Source organism: Halichoerus grypus, chromosome 6 (genome assembly GCF_964656455.1).
Source record: "Halichoerus grypus chromosome 6, mHalGry1.hap1.1, whole genome shotgun sequence".
Classification (NCBI taxonomy): Eukaryota; Metazoa; Chordata; class Mammalia; order Carnivora; family Phocidae; genus Halichoerus; species Halichoerus grypus.
This window is the reverse complement of record NC_135717.1, coordinates 158,728,561-158,748,457: the sequence shown is the minus strand read 5'-3', so window position 1 is coordinate 158,748,457 and position 19,897 is coordinate 158,728,561. Positions and strand designations below refer to the sequence as shown.

General features: G+C 40.1%; 1 protein-coding gene across 5 annotated transcripts in view; it reads right to left on the bottom strand.

Annotated features, from left to right (window-relative positions):
• The window catches only part of ANO4 (anoctamin 4), a 433,834-nt gene that overhangs the window by 129,493 nt on the left and 284,444 nt on the right, over positions 1-19,897 (bottom strand). For all 5 annotated transcript variants that reach the window (XM_078076469.1, XM_078076470.1, XM_078076471.1 and 2 more), the window contains 2 exons: positions 17,831-17,875; positions 7,930-8,061 (listed from right to left, as the gene is read on the bottom strand). In XM_078076469.1, the coding sequence (XP_077932595.1) occupies positions 7,930-8,061; positions 17,831-17,875 (177 nt within the window). The remainder of the gene's footprint in view (positions 1-7,929; positions 8,062-17,830; positions 17,876-19,897) is intronic.

The following is a 19,897-nucleotide window of genomic DNA, read 5'->3' as shown; positions in this document are numbered from 1 at the left end:
TGTCCGTACCTCACTGCCATGGTTTGCTGGCTTATTCAGAAGGCAGTCAAAGAGAGGTTCCAGAGAACCTCCCACCAACAACCCTTCAGCAACTTTCTTCTGTCCTTACCAGCCCTCACTGCCCCCAGCACCAAGATTTCCATGGTTAGTTCTTTCTTGGGCACAAAGAGCTGTGTTGTTTTGTTATTCCTTAAGATCATGGTCTAAAAGGGCAGAAAAAAGCATGTAAGCCAATTTCACGTCAAGTGGTCTTTTGATGCACACACTTGACATTTCCCACATGCACATGACATATGCATTAAAATGTATGATGTAGGAGTTAAGTGTCAGGCATTAATCCTGAGAACAGAATTTAATAGCCATAAAACTGGATAGGGAAGATAGTCTATTAGCAAAATTGAGACCAAAAATAAATCAACAAGCCAGGGGTAAATTCAAATAGAACACGGAGACCACAACTGACTGACTAGTTGACTATGGTTTTCAACTTTTCATATGGATGTTCTGGGTTTAGATGAGAGAACCAGACTCTGGAGTCCCGGCTCTGTCCTCCCGAAGTGGCAACAGTGTCAACCTCAACTCTGCTGTGCCCTTTCCTGTTCTGTTAAGTCTTATGACCATAATCATACCCTAGGTGTCACTGGCTGCCAGGCAGGAACTTCTAGCCCTCAGTCGCTCAGAGTCTAGCAGGGGGAGAAAGGCATGTAAGCAAATTTCATCTCAAGGGGTCTTTCGATAATGTCGGTTTCATACATGCAGAGGACACATGCTAAAATGTTTTGTGTACAACCAAGCTTTGCAAGGAAATGGGCTGATACTGAGTTATATGTGATATCTATTGTGACTGCAGACTTTTAAAAGCTAGAAATGTAAAAATATATATACATATATAAATAAATACATCATCTCTCACTGGGATGTCTGCAGTTGCCTCCGAACTGGTTCCTGCTTCTAGTCTTGCTTCCTACAGTCTGCTCTTAAAGGAGTTGGAATGATATTTTCAATAGTTAAGTTAGACTATCACTTTCCTTTGTAAAAGCCAAGGCTGTATATAATCAGCCTCCCTCTTTCCCTTCTAACTCATCTCTGTTGCTGGTCTCATCATTTCTATTCCAGCCACAAAGGTCTTATTTTCACCCACATGTGCTCACAGATTAGGGCCTGTGCTTTGGCTGTTCCCTTACATGGAACCCCCACTCTGTTCCCCTCCTCTTATCTCCTTTAAGTCTTTTTCTAATCACACCTTCAATCTGAGGCCTACGGAAGAATTTCTTTTGAAAATTTAACCTGCACCCACGTCCCCATGCCAGGGTTCTTCATTTTTAACCCCTACTCCTCTTTTTCTCTTTTTCCATAGCATTTATCACATTCTAACATGCTTTACAATTGATTTTTTTAACTGTTTACCTCAACACTACTGACATCCAAGGCTGGAGACCTCTTTGTTGCGGGAACTGCCTGTTCACTCCATCCCCTAGATACCAGCAGCACTCTCAGCTTCCAGTTGTGACCACCAAAAATGCTTCCAGACCTTGCCAAATCATGCACCTACTGAGAACCACTGGTTTATAATTTATTGCCAGTTAGCCCCAGCTACAAGGTAAGCCCCAGGAGAACAAGGATCTTGGCCTATTTGTTCACTGTTGATTCCCAAGCACTGAGAACAACAACAGGTGTGGGGCGAGCGCATGAATGAGTAACTTTTTAGACATATGCACCTACAAAAAACACAAATTTCAGAATCTTCTACTAGGAAATGGTCAATATTTAATTTCGCCTCATTTTTCATAGGTTTGCATAAAAATAAACTAATGGCAATAAGAGGAATAAAATTACAGGGAGAAACATTTTCCCGCTTATATCTAACACAAACATTTCCTGAAGGGCAATTCAATTGATCTAGTTCTTGAAAGAATGTATCGTATATCTACTATAAAAAATGGCACGCATCTTATCTACATTTCCTTTTCTCTGTCTACCAGCACAAACCTTTCTTTTGAGTATCAACCTTAAAAAGTAACTGCCTCACGGATATTACTGCAAAAGCCATTGTAAGAACAAAGGGTGATGCTATTTAAGCAGGCTAACATTCACAGACAAGGAGGTGACAAGGAAAAAAATTAAATCTTAAATGGAATTGTCTGTCATAATTATCAGATTCAACAAGGATGTCAGAGACTGGGTGGTCCTGCCCGAAGGGTGTCATGTAATAAAAGCCAGTAAAGCAATGGTTCTCAAGTGGAGAAAGTGCTGTGATTTTGAGCCCATCCCCTCCCCGCCACCCAGGAAAATTTGGCAATGTTTGTAACATTTTTGATTTTCACAACTAAGGGGAGAGGGGGCTGCTGCTAGCATCAAATGGATAGAGGACAATAATCTACTAAACACTCTATAACACACAGGACGGCTCCCTACAACAGAGCTATTCAGTCTAAAACATCAACAGCACAAAAGCTGAAAAATCCTATAAGTAGACTGTAATGCTTAAGACTGTGGAATCTGGAGGCTCCCTGTCTGAATTTGAATTCCCACTCCATCACTGAGACAGACTGCTGAGTTGTTCAGCAAACCTGCTTCCTTTTCCCTCTTGGGCGTACAGAAAGACTAGTTATATTAGCATCCCTTGAGTAGAGGTAATTACGTGACTGAATTCTGGTCCATGAAATGTGGGTTTAAGTGCTCTACACCACTTCTTAGCCTGGCCCATAAAAACTTCCTACAAAATTACTCATCTCTCTTTTCCTGTCAACAAGATGCAAGGGACCTTGGGGATGGCAGTTACTAGACAGAAGCAGCCTGGGTACCTGAATGACTGTGCGGAGCAGAGACATTGCGCTTGATCATTCATGGTAACCCACATTAGACAATGATGTGAACAACAAATGAACTTCTATAGTGTTAAAGCACTGATATTTGGGGGTTGTTCCAGTGGGTGGACTAACCTAGCTATGTGACCTTCTGCAGATTCCTTAACCTCTTTGTGCTTTATTTTCCTCATCGGCAAAATGGTGACCATAATACCTCCTCTCTCATAGGGTTGTTGTAAGGATTAAGGTTCTTAAAATAGTGTCTGGCATCTAGTAAGAGCTTTCCTATCTGTAAGTGTTTGGTGATACCATATAAAATGACCAATAACAGCATATGTGGACTTGCAGACATGTATACTCACTGGTTTGCCTATATTGCTTCTCAAACACTGATAATGTTCAAACAGAATGCGAGGCTATTTGTTTTTTAATTGATTCTCAACTTTAATCTTTTGTACAATGTAGTTCAGAGTATAAAGATTCATGATTAGATTATCCCATGTTGTCTTTATTACTCGCATCCTTACTCCATTCATTTAATAGACAAATATTGAGCATCTATGGTATGCCAGGGATTGTGTTAAGTATCAGAGATATAATTGTGAGCAAAAACAGACATGGTATATGCCTCCATTGAGTTTAGTTTACCTGGAGGGTTTAAGTATTAATCATATAATACCCAAATAATTACAAAGGTACAGAATTTCAAATTTAAAAAAATGTTACATAGGAAACATGTGACTTAAAGAGAATATAGCAAGGGGAACTAGTCTTTGGAAGGAGGAGAGGCGGGCTTCCCTGGGAAGAGTTCTGGAGCTGGGTTTTGAAGATTGAATAAGAGTAAACAAGGGGAAAGGGAAAGAAATGGGAAGAGAATTCCATGAGAGAAAACAGCATGTGCAAATTCCCTGACGGAGGGTGCATCCAAAGAACTGAGAGAGGCTGTATGTGTCTGGATCATAAGAAGGGAGGGTGGAAGACAGTGAAGGCAGATAAGGTTGGAGAGGAATTGATCTAAGGCCTTGTGGGTCATCTCAATAATTTTGGTATTTATTCTAAGGTTTTTAAACAGGATTAAGTGACATGATTAGAAAAACATCATTCTGTATGCACTTGGGAGAATGGGTTGGAGGTGGGCAAGGATAGAACCAGGGAGACCTGTTACATTACTTCCAGGTTTCAGAAGTGAGATGATGGTGGACATTGAGAGAAGTTGTTAGATTACAGAGACTTAACTTGTAAAATCATCAGACTTTGGAGATGTAGTGAATGCAGAAAGTAGAGGTGAAGGAGAGGTCTAGAATAGCTTCCTGACTCTGGTTTCAACAACTGCACAAATATTAGTGCTATTTACTAGACCAGGGACAATGGAAGTGGACCACACTGGAGGAGAGAATGGGTTGAATTTGGTCTGAGAGGAGTGTGCAGTGAGCTAACTTCACACCATCTATATTCTTTCTTCACATGATTATTCTATTTTCATTTTTATCTATTCATTTATCATTTAACAAATCATTATTAAGCACCAACTATGAGATTCAAAAATGATGATGTAGACATAGCCTTTCAAGAACTTTACTGTCTATATGGTTCTATATCAAGAGCTATGATAGAAAAAAATATGTATTATCAAGATATAAAAGAATGCACCTCACCCAGAATTTATTTCTAAAACCTAGAAGTAATATAACTAATCTCCCTGGTTCTATCCTTGCCCACGTCCAATCCATTCTCCCAAGTGCATACATAATGTTGTTTTTGAAAAGCACAAATAAGGTTGGAAATCTTGGGAGGTTTTCTGAAGGAAACACCTCTAATGAAATCTGAAAGAAGGGAGTCTAAGGGAAAGAGTACACCAGGCAGAGGGAAGACCCTGTGCAACAAGAGACAAAAGGGCTCTGTGAGTTAAGGTCAAAGCAGTTCATTATGGATGAAGTGCTCAACAGGAAATGGAAGCAGGAGCTAGTGAGCCAGCTTAGGACTCTGGGCTTTATTCTGAGCACAAAGTATTTTTAAGACTTCTTTTCCATTTTGATCATTATTTATTAAACTCCTAATTTTTTTCTCTTTTTCCACTACATTCATGTACATGCACACACATGCACACACACACACAAATATCTATTCTCTTTTATTCCTAGACAAACACAATATCAAATATTCTGCAAAACCAAGAAGTCACATGGGATTTTGGACTGCATTTGGACAACCAGGAAATCATATTATAAGCCCTAGAGCTCATTAACAAGTTACTTCTGATTACTTTAAACCCATTAGTGTCACCTTAAGGAAGCATCCATCTTTAGGGAATTTTTTTTTTTTTATTATACCAATCATTTCCAACTGGACAGCCAGCACTCCTCAAGTCTTACTTCTACACATTCATTAAAGAGATGTTGTCCATGCGGCATGACAATTCTCAAAGAGAAAGAAATCCCTACTGCCCATGATGTTCAAGCCCCCTGTTTAATTTTTCATCACCCAACTGCATGATGGAACTGCCTAAACTACCCTCTTGATCCCACTGAGACCTGATTCTTAGGTTTCCTTCCTTCCAGCTATCCCTCTGCTTTTTCCTTCTTGGTTCTCAGGTCTGGAAAGCTCATCTTCCACTGATCACTCCTTTTTCAAACAATAATGCCAGGTTTTCTCACACTCTATGCCCATTCACAGAAAACTACCTGTAGTTCTTCAGACACTCCATTCTGTTTCATGCCCATATACCTTTTTTTTTTTTTTTTTGAGAGAGAGAGACAGAGAGAGGGTGGAGAGGGGCAGAGGGAGAAAGAGAGAGAGGATCTCAAGCATGCTCCATGACCAGTGGGGAGCCTGATGCAGGACTTGATCTCACGACTCTGAGATCATGACCTGAGCCAAAATCAAGAGTGGGATGCTTAGCCAACTTAGCCATGCCCATATACTTTTATACATAAATTATTCTTTCTTGAGATCTGTTCCCCCTACTACCTACCTGGACAAATGTTATCCTTCAAGACCCATCTCAAGCATTTTTGTGTGTGTTCAATTCTTATTTTTTAGAACCTCCCTCAAAATCTGCAGTGTGGAGCCCTCTTTCTTTTAAGTAGCAGCCATCATATTGTGAACAATTATTTAAAATGGTCTTTCTGTCTCTACTAGGCTGGGGTAAAGACTGTGTATTATTTATCTTTATATCCTCTGCACCCAGACAGTGCCTGGCAACAAGTAGAAATCAAATCAGAGACTGATGAATGAATTAATTATTCAGTGAACCAATGCCCAACATATCAAAAAAGGTCTCTCAAATTTGTGATAGAGGTGGCTGAGTACCTCTGTGATCCCACAGGCTATCATCCCTCATTTATTATATATTTTAAAATACTTATAAAGATATGAATCTTGGCTCTATTCTCTAGAGAGCCTGCTGGGTGCCCAGGTGCTTCTGACTTTGAGAATCCTGCTAAAAAATTTGTTCTAAAGCAAGAAAGAACATCAGGAAACGTAACCAGCCTGAAGATGAGTAGTGGGAAACCTTCCTCTTCTATCTACCTACATCCATTTGAAGTAAAGCAAAACCCCAGGCACATACCCTATATTTCATTGATTCTTCTAGCCACCTACTTATCCATTCATGTATCTATCCATCTGAAAATTATGAGACGCTCCTGCACTGTGCTAGGTATTCTCAGGCAGTTGAGAAGCAAAGGGAAAATTCTGTATGTAAATCAGACTCTACTCCAGAAGAATTTAAAACATAAAATCACTTGTCTAAGAAACTTCAAGATAAACAACACAGGCATAGCAAAGGTTTAAGTTAAGAGCAGGAACATGTCAGCTTTCATCTGTCTTTTTCTCTTAAAAAACACCCATAGGTCTTGATCTTTGAGTTAACATGAAACCCTTTTCATTTCTTATTTCCTGCAGAGGATATAGCTAGGATTTTGAGGCCAGGCTGTGAATTTCATGTCTTTTTCAATAACCCTTTTAAATTTTCACATAATGTGGCTGGGTTGGCATCAATCTGACTTGTGGGGATCCAGAGTTTGGCTATTTTAGAGGCTTATGAAGTTGTTTCCCTTGCATTATACATTATTATATATTATATATTATATATTTTGATGCAGAACATCTACTCTTTGATTTTTCTTTTCTTCTTCATCTTCTAGAAGTCCAAAGACATTAACTGATTTACTGTGCTGAAACATGCCCCCAACCATACATTCCCTGTAACCTGACATTCGCCATTTGGTTTATTTTTTTCTCAAAGTTAACAACCTATTTTTTTTTTTTTTTCAAAAAATCTGTTACCCTCTTCCTCCCCTTGGGAAAGTCCATTTTACTAAAGCTGTCTCTATGGCTGGAGCGGGGAGAGCCAGGAATTCTGGAAGTCTGGCTGAGAGCAAGGCTGGGCCAAACTTATTTATTTGCCTTTTGAGAGGCTGTTTTTGCCTAGTTGTTTACAGTCTTTGGCATGCTTTTCTCTCCTACCACTGATTCCCCCCCATCCCAATTTCTTGTCATCTCAAAAGCTTCAGAGTCAATTCTCTATCACTTTTGCAATTCCTCAAAGGCTTAATTACTTAGCCAACCTTTCCCCCTGCATGTCAAAAGTGAGAAATTACTGTTCAGAGACTGTCTGACGGAGAGCCAGCAAGTGGGCTACTCAGGGATATGGCTTTTCCTGGGGGAACTTGGTGAGTTGCTGAAGAAAAGGGAACTGAGAAGTGAACAGAGATTGATTAAGACAAACCAACGACCCCTCTTTTCAATAGGGCCCGGGGTAAACCAATTTCCCTGTCATGTCGGTTATATGCTGATGAGCCTACAGGGGCTCTGAGCACGGGGACTGGCAGAGCCACCAAATAGAAGGATCCTGGGTCTCTGAATCACCATGGAGAAGGTCGTTCACCCAACACACATATGAACACATGTTCTACTATGTCAAGCCACTGAGATATGGGGATTGTTTGTTAGAACAGTTAGCTTACCCTTATACAAAAGGGATATGAACACTCACAGGACTTTCAGGGAAGAAAGGCACTAAGCTGTTCCTTCCACATGCCAAGGACTCAAAGGCGTGCAGAAGGCTCTACCACAGCTGCATGTCCTTAGTAAGATAAAGGCTTTCACATGAAACACTCACTGGTGGATCCTTTGCTGGCTGAAAGGGGCAGTGTAGCAGTCATTCTCCTCCAGGTCTGGTAGTGTCTCCTTGTCCAGCCTCATGGGCTTCTTAGGTAACCATCTCCGAAACCTGCTTATTTGTTTATCGATCCTGTGGTACATGAAAGGCAAGACCAAAGGGTACAGCATGTCAGCATTGCCCCATAACACAGGAGGGAAGTCTCCACAGAGCCATAATTATGACACCACACACTCCAGGCACTCTCACTGTACATGAGTACATGATAACCCCGTTTTACAGACAGAAAGAAGAGCGCCTCAACTCCAGTGTTTTTTCGATCTCATCACAGGTCCTCAATATTATTGTCTATGAAATAGTGGCCAAGAGTTATATGTTCACCCACATGCCAATAAATGACCAAGGCTGGAAGGCTCTGGAAAGGAAGTGCACAGCCCCTTAAGCAAAGCAGCAGAGACCTTAACTTCTTACATTCTGCAGGTTCTAGAAACTCATTTTGTATTTGGAGAATTTCCCCATCTTCCCTTGGTTAGGGAAGTGTTCTAGCTGTAGTTAACTTTCAGCAGGGCAGCTGACAGCAATCCCAGTGGTTGCCTGTGTGCACAGAGCGTGATGTCATGATTTGCTTCCTGCCTCTCACACCTTCCCTGAGCTGCCTCTCAGCAGACAGCAGGCTGTTCAGCTTTCATTCTGTCTTTCAAGCTGACTCCATGGCTCAAGGTACGGGGGCATGATGACACATGTGTCACTCTGGCTAGGGCGCACAATGATGCCAAGTCACAGAAAACAACAGCATTGTTAGGGTGGTTTACAAGCCACAGTTTTCCCCTACCCCTTTCCCAATTCCCTCTGGCTTCTGCTGATGAAAACATCTGGCTTCCAAGTGACCAGACTGTCAGTCATTCACAGAAAACCACTAGAAGGAGCAAAATGCACAGCACACTTGAAAACAACTGTGCTACCTCAGCTATCTATACCCACTGAAGAAAGTATCTTCTACGAGCACGTATCAAGTAGCATTTCTGTGAGGCAGATTGAACAGGTACCATACTCAGTTTACACATCACAGAAGAGACCCATGGAAGGTATCCAGTTCAAATTACCCAGCCAGTGAATAAAGCCAGGAACAGAATGCAGGTTTTGGACTCTTGATTTTAGGGATCACCCTATCAAAGTAGTTGATACTGGAAATCTTCAATTAAGGGCTACAGAAGGGACGGATTCCTCTAATGAAGAAAATATCTAAATGCCTTCTAGGTCTATTAACTACACATGGAGTTTGGGCAGGATTTCATCAAAAAATATTTATATGGCAATTTATCCTTTTCAATGAAACTTCCAGGTGAAGGAATTACTTTTCCCATAACCAGTCAGCTCCAAGATGAAAAATAATAGTTAACTCTTTTACCACCTCTTTTATTCTCTGCAGGGCTCCAGTCTCACCACAACCTCCTTCTGCCTAGTGGTGGCTGGCCTTTCTTCAGAACCCGTGAAAGTTCAAAGTAGACAGAATCTCACAACTTCTCTAGGCCCTTTCTCTCAAAGACAACTCGTACCTCCCACATATACACACACACAAATAAAGATTCTACTCAGGGTCATGTTCCCAGAAGAGAATAGTACATTGGAAGGGTCCAAAGCAGGGGCGGGGGGAACAGTTCCTATCCCCTCCATCCTTCCTCCTCCTGGTCCTCTCCTCCCTTACCACTCTTTAAAGACACTTAAAGTATAGTAACATAATGCACATCAGAGAGACAGTAGAACGTAGTGATTGAGAACATGGGGTTGCAGTACCTGGATTCAAATCCTGGCTCTGTAAATATTAGCAGTGTGACCTTGGGCAAGTTATTTAACTTTGCTGTGCCTTAATTTCCTTATCTATAAAGTGGGCATGATAATAATATTCAGTTCATAGGGCTGTGGTGATTAATCAATATGGACATGAAATCTCCAGAACAGTGTCCGGTGTATACTAGGTACTGGCTATTATTACAATCTTTTTCCCCCCAAAATAAGAATTTGAGCACCCAGCTTGCCTCTTAACATTGTCTTTCTTTTCAATTCAAAGTTAATTGTGCTTCATCAGCATCTACAGCTTGTCCAAGTTCAATGATTTAGTCCTTAAATGGACTCATAAATTATACTTCCTAGGCTAAGCTGGTGGCCTTCCCCATAACTCCTGGCTTTATTTCATCTGATTGCCTTTAAACTCATTCAAGAAAGAGGACATTGGCCCAGAGGCTTTTCATAATAGAGCTTTTACCTCCCACACATCTCCAGTCTGTGGCACTAATCGGATTACACTTCGAGAAGTTCACATTCTTACAGAATCTGGGCTCTGCGTACCACGACTATGAATTAAATCCAGCTGGGTACAGTGCTCAGCGTGGATAAAAACAAATAAAGCTGTGAAAAAGCAGACATCAATACTCTATGGGAATGAAATGGCAGCTTTCAGCAACAGCTTATAGCACCACAACTTAAATGAAATGTGGAGATGGTGAAGAGAGAGTGGAACAGGGTAATGAAAATGATTCATTGAAAAATGAGGAGGGGCCAGAAGTGGAATGAAGAGAAGGGAGGCTCCTAAAAGAAGCTGGGATGTAGAACTGGGGTGCCTAAATCCTGGTTCTGTTGCTTATCAGCTGTCTGACCTTCCACGATTCACTCACCTTCTTAAGCCTTATTTTAAAATGGACTAATCATCATCATCACCATCTTACTGACCTTGCAGGGTTGTCAGGAAGCCTGTGCTTCCAAAGGATGGTGTGCATGCAATGCTTTGGAGAAGCTGCCAGGCAAATAGTGTTATTAGTAACTTCTTAAGGACCAAGGAGGCTAATATAAAAGTGATGGAAAGCAGAGGAACTGGGCTTTTAAAACATTATGGTGGAATAAAGATATTCAAAAGATATCTTAAAAACAAAACCCCTGAGACACTGGCTGGGGGTGGGGGTGGGTAAATCGGCCTTCAGTGGGGTAGCCTGAGCCGAAGCAGGAGGGCAAAGCATGGACTGTACAGGTTCTATCACACATGCTGGTCCATGCTGTGTGCTCTTCAAAATGACAGAAACAAACCCTCAAATGTGGTCAGCGGTTTGTACCCTCTTCTGGGCAGAATGGTTCCTGAAAGATGTGTGTACCCTAATCACTGGAACCTGTGAATATGTCATGTGACATGGCAAAGGGACTGTAAGCAAGGTTACGGACCTTTAGAAACGGAGAGCATACTGGATTACTCAGGTGGACCCAACTTAATCATATGAGCCATTTAAAAGGAGAGAACTTTGCTTAGCATATTACCCTCTAGCTAAGCGAAGTCAGTCAGTCAGAGAAAGACAAATATATGATTTCACTCATATGTGGAATTTAAGAAACAAAACAGATGAACATAGGGGAAGGGAAGGAAAAATAAAATAAGATGAAATCAGAGAGGGAGACAAACTATAAGACACTCTTAACTCTAGGAAACAAACAGGTTGCTGGAGGGGGGGTGGGTGGTGGGATGAGGTAACTGGGTGATGGGCATTAAGGAGGGCACTTGATATAAAGGAGCTCTGGGTGTTATATGCAACTGATGAATCACTAAATTCTACCTCTGAATCTAATAATATACTGTATGTTAATTAAATTGATTTTAAATAGAAAAATAAAAGGAGAGAATTTTCTCTAGCTAGAGATAGCAAAGATAAGGCAGAGGGGGGTGGCAGAGAGATTCAAAGTGTGAGAAGGACTCAACTGGCCATTGCTGGCTTTGAAGATGAAGAGGGCCAGCAGCCAGGGAGTGCAGGCAGCCTCTAGAAGCTGAGAATGACTTTTGTCTAAGAACCCTACAGAAATTGCACAGAACTGAATTGTGCCAGCAACCTGAACAAGCCTGAAGATTATTCTCCCTCATGGCCTCAAGAAGAGCCTAGGCCAACCAACACCTCGACGTTAGCCTTGAGAGACCCTGAGCAGAGAAATCAGTTAAGTCTCCTCCCCTGGACTACTGACCTGCAGAATTGTAAAATAATAAATCTGTGCTGTTTTATGCAGCTAAGTTTGCAAGAATCTGTTACAACAGCAATAGGAAATTAATAGACCTCTGAAAACAGTCTTGATCTGATCTTCCCCTTGAGACCTGGCCCTGGCTGTTCAGGCTCCCAATGTTGAGGTTAACACTCCACATGCTACTCTACCTGCCAATCCGGTGGCTCTGGGAACAAGGATCTGTTTCTCTGTGGCTGGATGCCACTCTTCAACAAACACTCCCGTCCCAAACTTGCTACTTAGGCATCACTGAGGATCCTCTTCCACAGTGCAAGTAAAAACACAGTGCAAAAGCCACCAGGCTGGAAAGCACGAGACCCAAGCTGAGTTTCTGATTCTGCTGTTTTTTAGATACTACATGTTGCTTGTGATGTGGGCAATAGTATCTTGGCTATATTCTAAACAAACTTGAATTAATAAAGAGCTTTCTTTTTCACAGTATAATAGATAACCTTTCATACAGAATGATGGACTCTGAAGTTGAAGTAGGTTCACAACTTGTACATCTCTCTAGGGATGAGTGCCATACTGGGCAAGTGACTAAACCTCATTGACTGAATGCACCTGTTTCATGAGTCAGTGGTGAGGACTACACAAGATAACAAATATCAGGTGTTTGCTCAATGCCTTATATGTACAAAATGCTCAGTTCAGTGGTGGTATCTAGGATGAAGAAGATGATGAGGATGATAAACTCTTATGTAGAGTTATCAATGGGAATTTAAGAGCTAAGATTCTCACTTGTATATTGAGGTCTGTGCTCCCATCTTCATCTAATAAACTTCCCTAAAGAGGTAATCCTGAAATTCTCTTAGATATGTGAGTTGAGGAACCGACTAACTAGAAAGTATCCAATTTGTCTCGTATGCATAGGAGTTGGGCTTACTTAATAAAGTCTTTACTGACTGGGAAAAGCAAAGAGAAAATGTTGGCTTAATGATTTAGTATTGATTTTGGTTGGACACATTATCATTTTGTTCCATTTCTGCCATTTATTGAGCAAAAGCCCTCTTATAGACTACATAGGCAAATCAATAAAGAGACAATGGATCAATCATCCACTTGGGCATTTCTGGCCTTTACTTGTCAAGCTAATATCTGGACTAAAATGTGGGTATTTTTATAGAAAGTTGTTATTACAGTAAGTTCAGTGTCGTGTTCCCCCCGCCCCGCCAAGCTCTAGCTCATGGCAGGTCATGTCATGAGTGACTGGAAAGAGCTGCCAGCACAGGACAGGTGAATGGGCACATACTGCAAGCTGTGTCTTGGAAATGTGCTTTGGGAAGGTTCTGCTTGAACCTCTTTGATCCTTGGTTCCCTTGGCTGCAAAGGGGAGACTATACTATCCACCTCAGTGGGTAGTGATAATTAAAGTGGTGATAACTAAAGAAAAGGCCACATACCAAAGGACTTCACTCCCCACATGCTAAGCCATCAGTAGGCCTTTATAAAGTACCTACTGTGTGCAGAGCCCCAACCTGGATGCTGTGGGTATACCCTGAAGAAGACCAAGGCTTTTCTCTTGAGCCACTAACAACCCAGGAGGGAGTATGTACTAATGACAACTTAATTAGGCTAAATGAAATGAAATAGGCTACTTCAGAGACACCTGGTTTTCCCCAGATCAGACTATTATAATAATAGCATCACATTTCAAACAGATTACATTTTTAGGGATGATATACCTAGAGGGAACCTACAGATAAACTTTCCTCTCTTTTTTTTTTCTTTTTTTAAATGGAGGCACCACACAGAGCCCTACATTGCAATAAATGAAGCCCTCCTGGACTGATAACAGTTAGACAGCAGGAGCCTTGGATTTCTTTTTCCTCTTCTGAGAGCCAAGTCTCCTATATTTATAGCCCTCTCCTTGGATAGGAGTTCGGATTCTTTTAGGTCACAAGGCTACTAACTGGGGCACAACCTAAATATCTCATAGAAGAGTCCAAAGGCTCTGGAACATTTACATGTATTAATTTTTTAAAACTAGGATGGAAAATACAAGTCATTTTGTCATTTGCCTGTATACTCAACTGATAAGATTGCAACTGCACTGAATGTATAATGTAGCAGGGGCAGCAGACATTCTGCCAAATGACTGCAAAGGATAACATTAGGCAGGTATGCATGGGGGAGTGGATGGAAAAGGAATGAGTAGTAATGAGACTTTAGCTACAAGCCACTGACCATAATCAAATTTGTTCCTTTGTAATCACATCTTCTACAGACTATATTTGCAGTATTTGGCGAAGGCAAAAAAAAAAAAAAAAAAGGCAGAAGACAGATGATAAATTCCCTCTCTTTATTGGATAGGCAATTTATAAGGACTATAAGTCTGCCCAAAGAGTCAAAGCAGCATTTATTAGACCAAGTACATGATGAAAATAGCATTTACTCGAAGAATATAAGTCTAAACTACATGAGTGTGTTTTATGCGAGTAGGGTGATTTTCAAAAATAAAGATATTTGTGAAAAGATGCTTTATCTCTCTGCCTGCTCAGAAACATCATAAAATCATTTCCCTTGGCATTAAAGGAGATAAGGTTGTTTCAGGGATGCTTTTGCAAAGTAATGAAATTATCATTTATGTGGATGAAACTAAAAGCTAAATTAAATATCCATATTTAGTATGATATGAGAATTTTAGAATACTAAGTCAATGTTTTATTATTGGTGTACAACCAGGATAGCCAGATGTAGATGTGCCCTTCAATATGGCATATCAGAGCTGGCTACAAAGAGATACTCTCCATTGTCTAAATCTGTTCTGAGGTGAAACAAGAGTTAAAATAGTTACCAAAATTTCTGACAAACTGCACTTTAAAAATGACACCAGACATTGGGCTTCACTAAGGTACACCACTACAGTGATGTGTTAAGCAGTGTAGCTTGTCTTAGAAGGCATTCTGAATCAATGTGTCACACTATGACAATTAATTAGGATTTCTTTTCCCTTCACTTTGAGTCTTCCAGTTATATATAAATGAGTCTTCCAGTTATATCCTTTTATAGTTACGACTTATGCACTTGAAGTAACACTAACTTTTTCAGGCCAAAGTTTACTGTTCAGTAAGTTGTTCTTTCAGTTCAAGAAACAAGGATTTCCCAAACTTTTACTCACTTAAAACCTCTCTGCTGCACACATGGAGAATATGTGATTGGTCACTTGTCACAGTCTCCTCTCCTCTGCTTCCTTCCTCTTGGCTCCTGTTCTTAAGCCTGTCCCCTCTCTATTTTCCTCTATCTCAAAATTTATCAAGGTAGTAGTGAACTCTCACTGCCTCTGATTCATCAGGGCCTTCTATTCTCCACCAGCTGTAATTTGGGTCTATTACCCTCCTCTCCATGGCTGTCATTCTCAAAATGTAGTCCCAGATCAGCCACATTAGCATCACTTAGGATCTCGAGAGAGGTGCAAATTATTGTGCCTCACCTCAGAAACTCCAGGGGTGGGCTGGATAATCTGAGTACTAAAAAATCCTGAAGGTAATCCTGAGGTCCACTCAACTTTGAGAACCACCGCTCATGGAGACTGCTATCATGGCAGTTTTCACTAACTTCTAAATATTAAAAATTGATTCTCATCTCTCAGCCTCCATCAGAAGCTGAAGAACACCCATTCTTATGGGAACTCTTTCCTGGTCCCTTTGACACTGTCCTCCCTTAGGTTGCCTCCTTAAATTATTCTTTTTCATCTTCCTTCCATCTCTTCCTGCCTCCTTAACAAGATTTTCCAAGGAATTGCCATTGGCTCTCTTTTTGCACTTTACATCCTTCCCTGGGGAACTCCATCCACTCCTCTGGCTCAAGTCATGACTTCTATACTTCTGACTCCAAATTGGATTCTCTAGTCTTACTTCCAGTTTCAATTGCTTTGCCTTCATTTCCAGAGGCCTTCAGGACACCTATGTGTCAAAGATCTACTTGTGAGTTATAATACAGAATTATTAAAACAAAAATCATCATCTTTCTCACCATACCTGTACCTCTTCTGAATTTTCATTCTCCTTTCACCTTCCACATTTTCCCAATCCCTTAGATATAGAAACCTTTCTCTCCCCCATCTCTCAATTTCCAAATATTTGCTAAGTCCTTTTGCCTATAGTTTCATAATCTTTCTCATACACTTTGCCTTTTTGCTCTGTAGATTATTTTTCATCTATCCAGAACTACAATCTGAACGTTCTTTGGAGTAAAAGCTGAAGAGACAGAGAGATTATGGCTTATTTTAAGGAAGAATTTCCTAAAAGTCAGGTGCCCAGAGTTGTGTTCTGAAATTCCCTGTCTCCACAGATGTTCAAACATGGGATGGTTGACCATTTAGCAGAGGTTCAGGTATCTGTTGAATGGCTGGACTTGATGACATCTGATGTCCAACCCAACCCTGAGATTTATGGTTCCTTTTACCACCATTTTCTTTTAAGTCCTCATTGCTCACCCCTCCCCCATAGTGAGGGCAAATGTTTCAGTTCCAAGTCTGTGTCTGACACTTTAGGCACCCCTGGTTTTTCTATGCTTTTCTATGTGACCTCCTTTTTCCTCACTCAAATCTTCTCACATGTGGAGATTCATTTGCCCATTCACCCCACCTACTATGTGCTAGGTGCTGGAAATATAGAATTGGAAAAGCCATCCTTGTCTTCACATACCATCCAGGTGGAGAGATGGACATCTACATCATAGATTAGAGCACAGGTCCAGCAATCTTGTGTTTTAATAAGCCCTCCAGGTTATTCTGATGCTGGTTAAAGTTTGAAAACTGCTGAGGACTACTGATATAGGCTAATATGTTACCTCAGAGTTTTATAGAAGGTCATCATATGACAAGGGACTAATCTAAATCATGGTGAATCCAAATGTCATGGCTGTTGTCTAAGCAAAGAAGAACTGCTAGTAAGGATATTGTGCAGGGAAATTTTAGAAAACACATCTTAGTTTCTTTGGATGTCAATTCTTGTATCATACTTTATTGAGGGTACATGTATTTGAGTAAATCCACTAGAATTTGTCAATTACTCTTACACTTATCATTCTGCATAGCACATAAACAGAGTAAACTTGAATCTTAATTCTCACAGAACTGAACAATAGGATTTTCAGAGAAATGTAATGGTCTCCAAATTTAACCATCAGCTCAACTCAGGGTAAATGATCACATAAGACCAATTAAAATTTTAAAATTAAATTTCCAGTGATCACAACAGAATTGAATTAAAGGACATCACTGATGCTTCCCCCTTTCTCCCTGGCTTCTCAAAAATCGAGAAACAAACTTTAGAAGGATACATAGTACATTAAAGGCAATCTTTAGCCAGCAGAATTTTGGGTGGGTGGGGGAGGTTTAAAAAAAAAAAAAAAGGTAGGAAGGGCTTCTGATAAGGTAATACATCTGCATATTTTATTAACAAAATGTTACTAATATAGGAGGGCCCCACCCATTGGGGGCTAGACAGCTATCAGCTTTTTGAGATGTTGTCTGTCTGCACTTCAAGATTTCAAGTTACTTATATGGTGGAGGGTGGGATTTGTGTGGAAAAAATAACATTCAGACCAAAGATGTGCTGAACAGCTGGGTTTTTTGGTAATTTATCTAATAGAATGGGCTAAAAACAAAAAACAGCCCCAACACACGTGCAGATAAATTCTGTCCTTCTGAGTGTGGAGAAATCACAAGGAAGGTTCTTAGAGAAACATTTCCATCTTTGCTTTTTTCTTTTCAGGCTAACCTGAAATAGCTATTTTTGGATTGTGCATGGCAGCCAGTTTTGCCACGGGACAAAGGCCCATCCTCCCCAGCTTGTATTCCTTGTCACTGTTGGAACAAACAGGCCAGCATATCAAACACATCATGACAGAGCATGCTACTAACCTGCTCATGAACTTGTACCGGCGGGGCAGGTAATAGATTTTTCTCCTGGAAGAACAGCAAAAATGAAGCCAGTCGAGAAGAAAACCCATCGTCAGTTACAGTTTGAACTAGCAAGGAAGGAAAGGAGATTGAAGATAGAAGCCTGTAAGAGGTGAAGAAGAAAAAACTAAAAAGAGATTAACAGTGAGAAATGTAGTGGGAACATAGGGCATGCATTTTTGAGTAATGAAATCTTATGAAATACTTTCCACGGATATTTCTTCCTCTCATTATCGTCATTTTTTATGGTTGCTCCTCACTTACACAGCCTGTGCAATGATTTGGAGCAACTGGTATTCGTATGAATTTAGCCGAGGTCAGCTTTTCTTCAAGGAATGAAGACATGGACAGCCACCCTCCTGGCTACATGCACAATTTAATGGGCATACTATTATATTAACTAATATTTACACAGCGCTTTAGTTTACAGAACACTTCTCTCATTTGACATAGGCAGGGTAATATAAAAATATGTATTTTACAACCAGTATGGGAAGAATACTGATCAGCATCAACATCCTGCTGCAAATAACCACACTGGGGCATACTTCCTAACCACTGGCCCTGATTACAAGTGAATTAAAGAGGTAAAACAAGGAATCTTGGAAAAAATTTTTTTAAAAGTGAGACTTGTTAAGAATGTGTTGTACTTCTGTATATTTGCATTTTTTAAAGCATTACAGATTAAAATGTAGGGTGTAATCTGAATGGAGAGCATATGGATTAGATGCTTTATAAAAATGCAATCAGCCTTTCTATAGTTTGGGCTTCCACCAATGGAGTAGTAATGAAACTAATGTGGTTTATATGTATTCTGAACTGTTACTGAGCTCTCTCACTTAGAGAAAATGGGAAGACTATATACAAGTTGCTTTGCATATCTGTGAAAACTTAAAAATATATTCATGTTTTTAATAGGTAAAACTAAGAATAAGAAGAAGAATAAGAAGCAGTGGTTGCTAGGGGTTTGTGCTAGGGTGGGCAGCACAAGGGTTGGACAGATGGAGTAAAGAGGATTTTTAGGGCAGTGAAACTACTCTGTGTGACACCATAATGGTGGATACATGACATTATGGATTTTTCAAGACCCACAGAACTATACAACCCAAAGAGTGAACCCTAAAGTAAACTATGGACTTTAGATAATAGTAATAAATATATCAATATTGGTCCATTAATTTTAACAAATATACCACATTAATGCAACCTGTTAACAATAAGGAAACTGTGAATGGGATGGGAGGGGATATATGGGAACACTGTACTATCAACTCAAATTTCTGTAAACCTAAAAATGCCCTAAAATTAGTCTATTAATTAAAAAGAGTCCATATCCATGGACATATAGGTATTTAAGAAGCAAATTTTATTTACAAATTCCCATAAGAAAATTATTCTTCAACTTTGTTTCAAACATAGTAGGAATAAAAATCCAAGGAGACTAAACTTGGGATTCAAACGTGTACTCTACAGAAAAAAATAAATACACATAACATTCTTTGAGGCATTCCCTGTAGCCAAACTGATGTTTGTACATTTTGTGGAAGTGATATGGCAGGAAAATTCCTCCTTTGGAAATACTTAGATCTTCTTAGGCTAGAGTTATTTATCTGAAACACTGGATAAAATAATAGCACATATTTTAAATGCATCAGGCTGTAGTTAGTGAAGCTATGCTTAGGTAAAATCATGTCAATATTAATGAGGCCAATTAGTGTCCACACATTAACAGTCTTTTCTCCTAAAACTGTCCTGCAGGAACACCTACATTTAAAAAGAAGACTATTACATATAATAGTCTATTCATAGTTAGTATGGTTACCATTTATTCCCTGGATCACATTCTCTTAATGCGGCATAAGGAAAGTATTAATGTTGCTTGGAGGCAGCGCTTTTCTGCTACATAATGAGCATGCAGAAGTGTTGGCTATGATACAGTCAGGCCCTTCATATATGAAGTGCTTCCAGGTACTAGGAACTTGCTATACATTAACACTGCTCAAGTTTGTACAATTTGCTTGGGTTCTT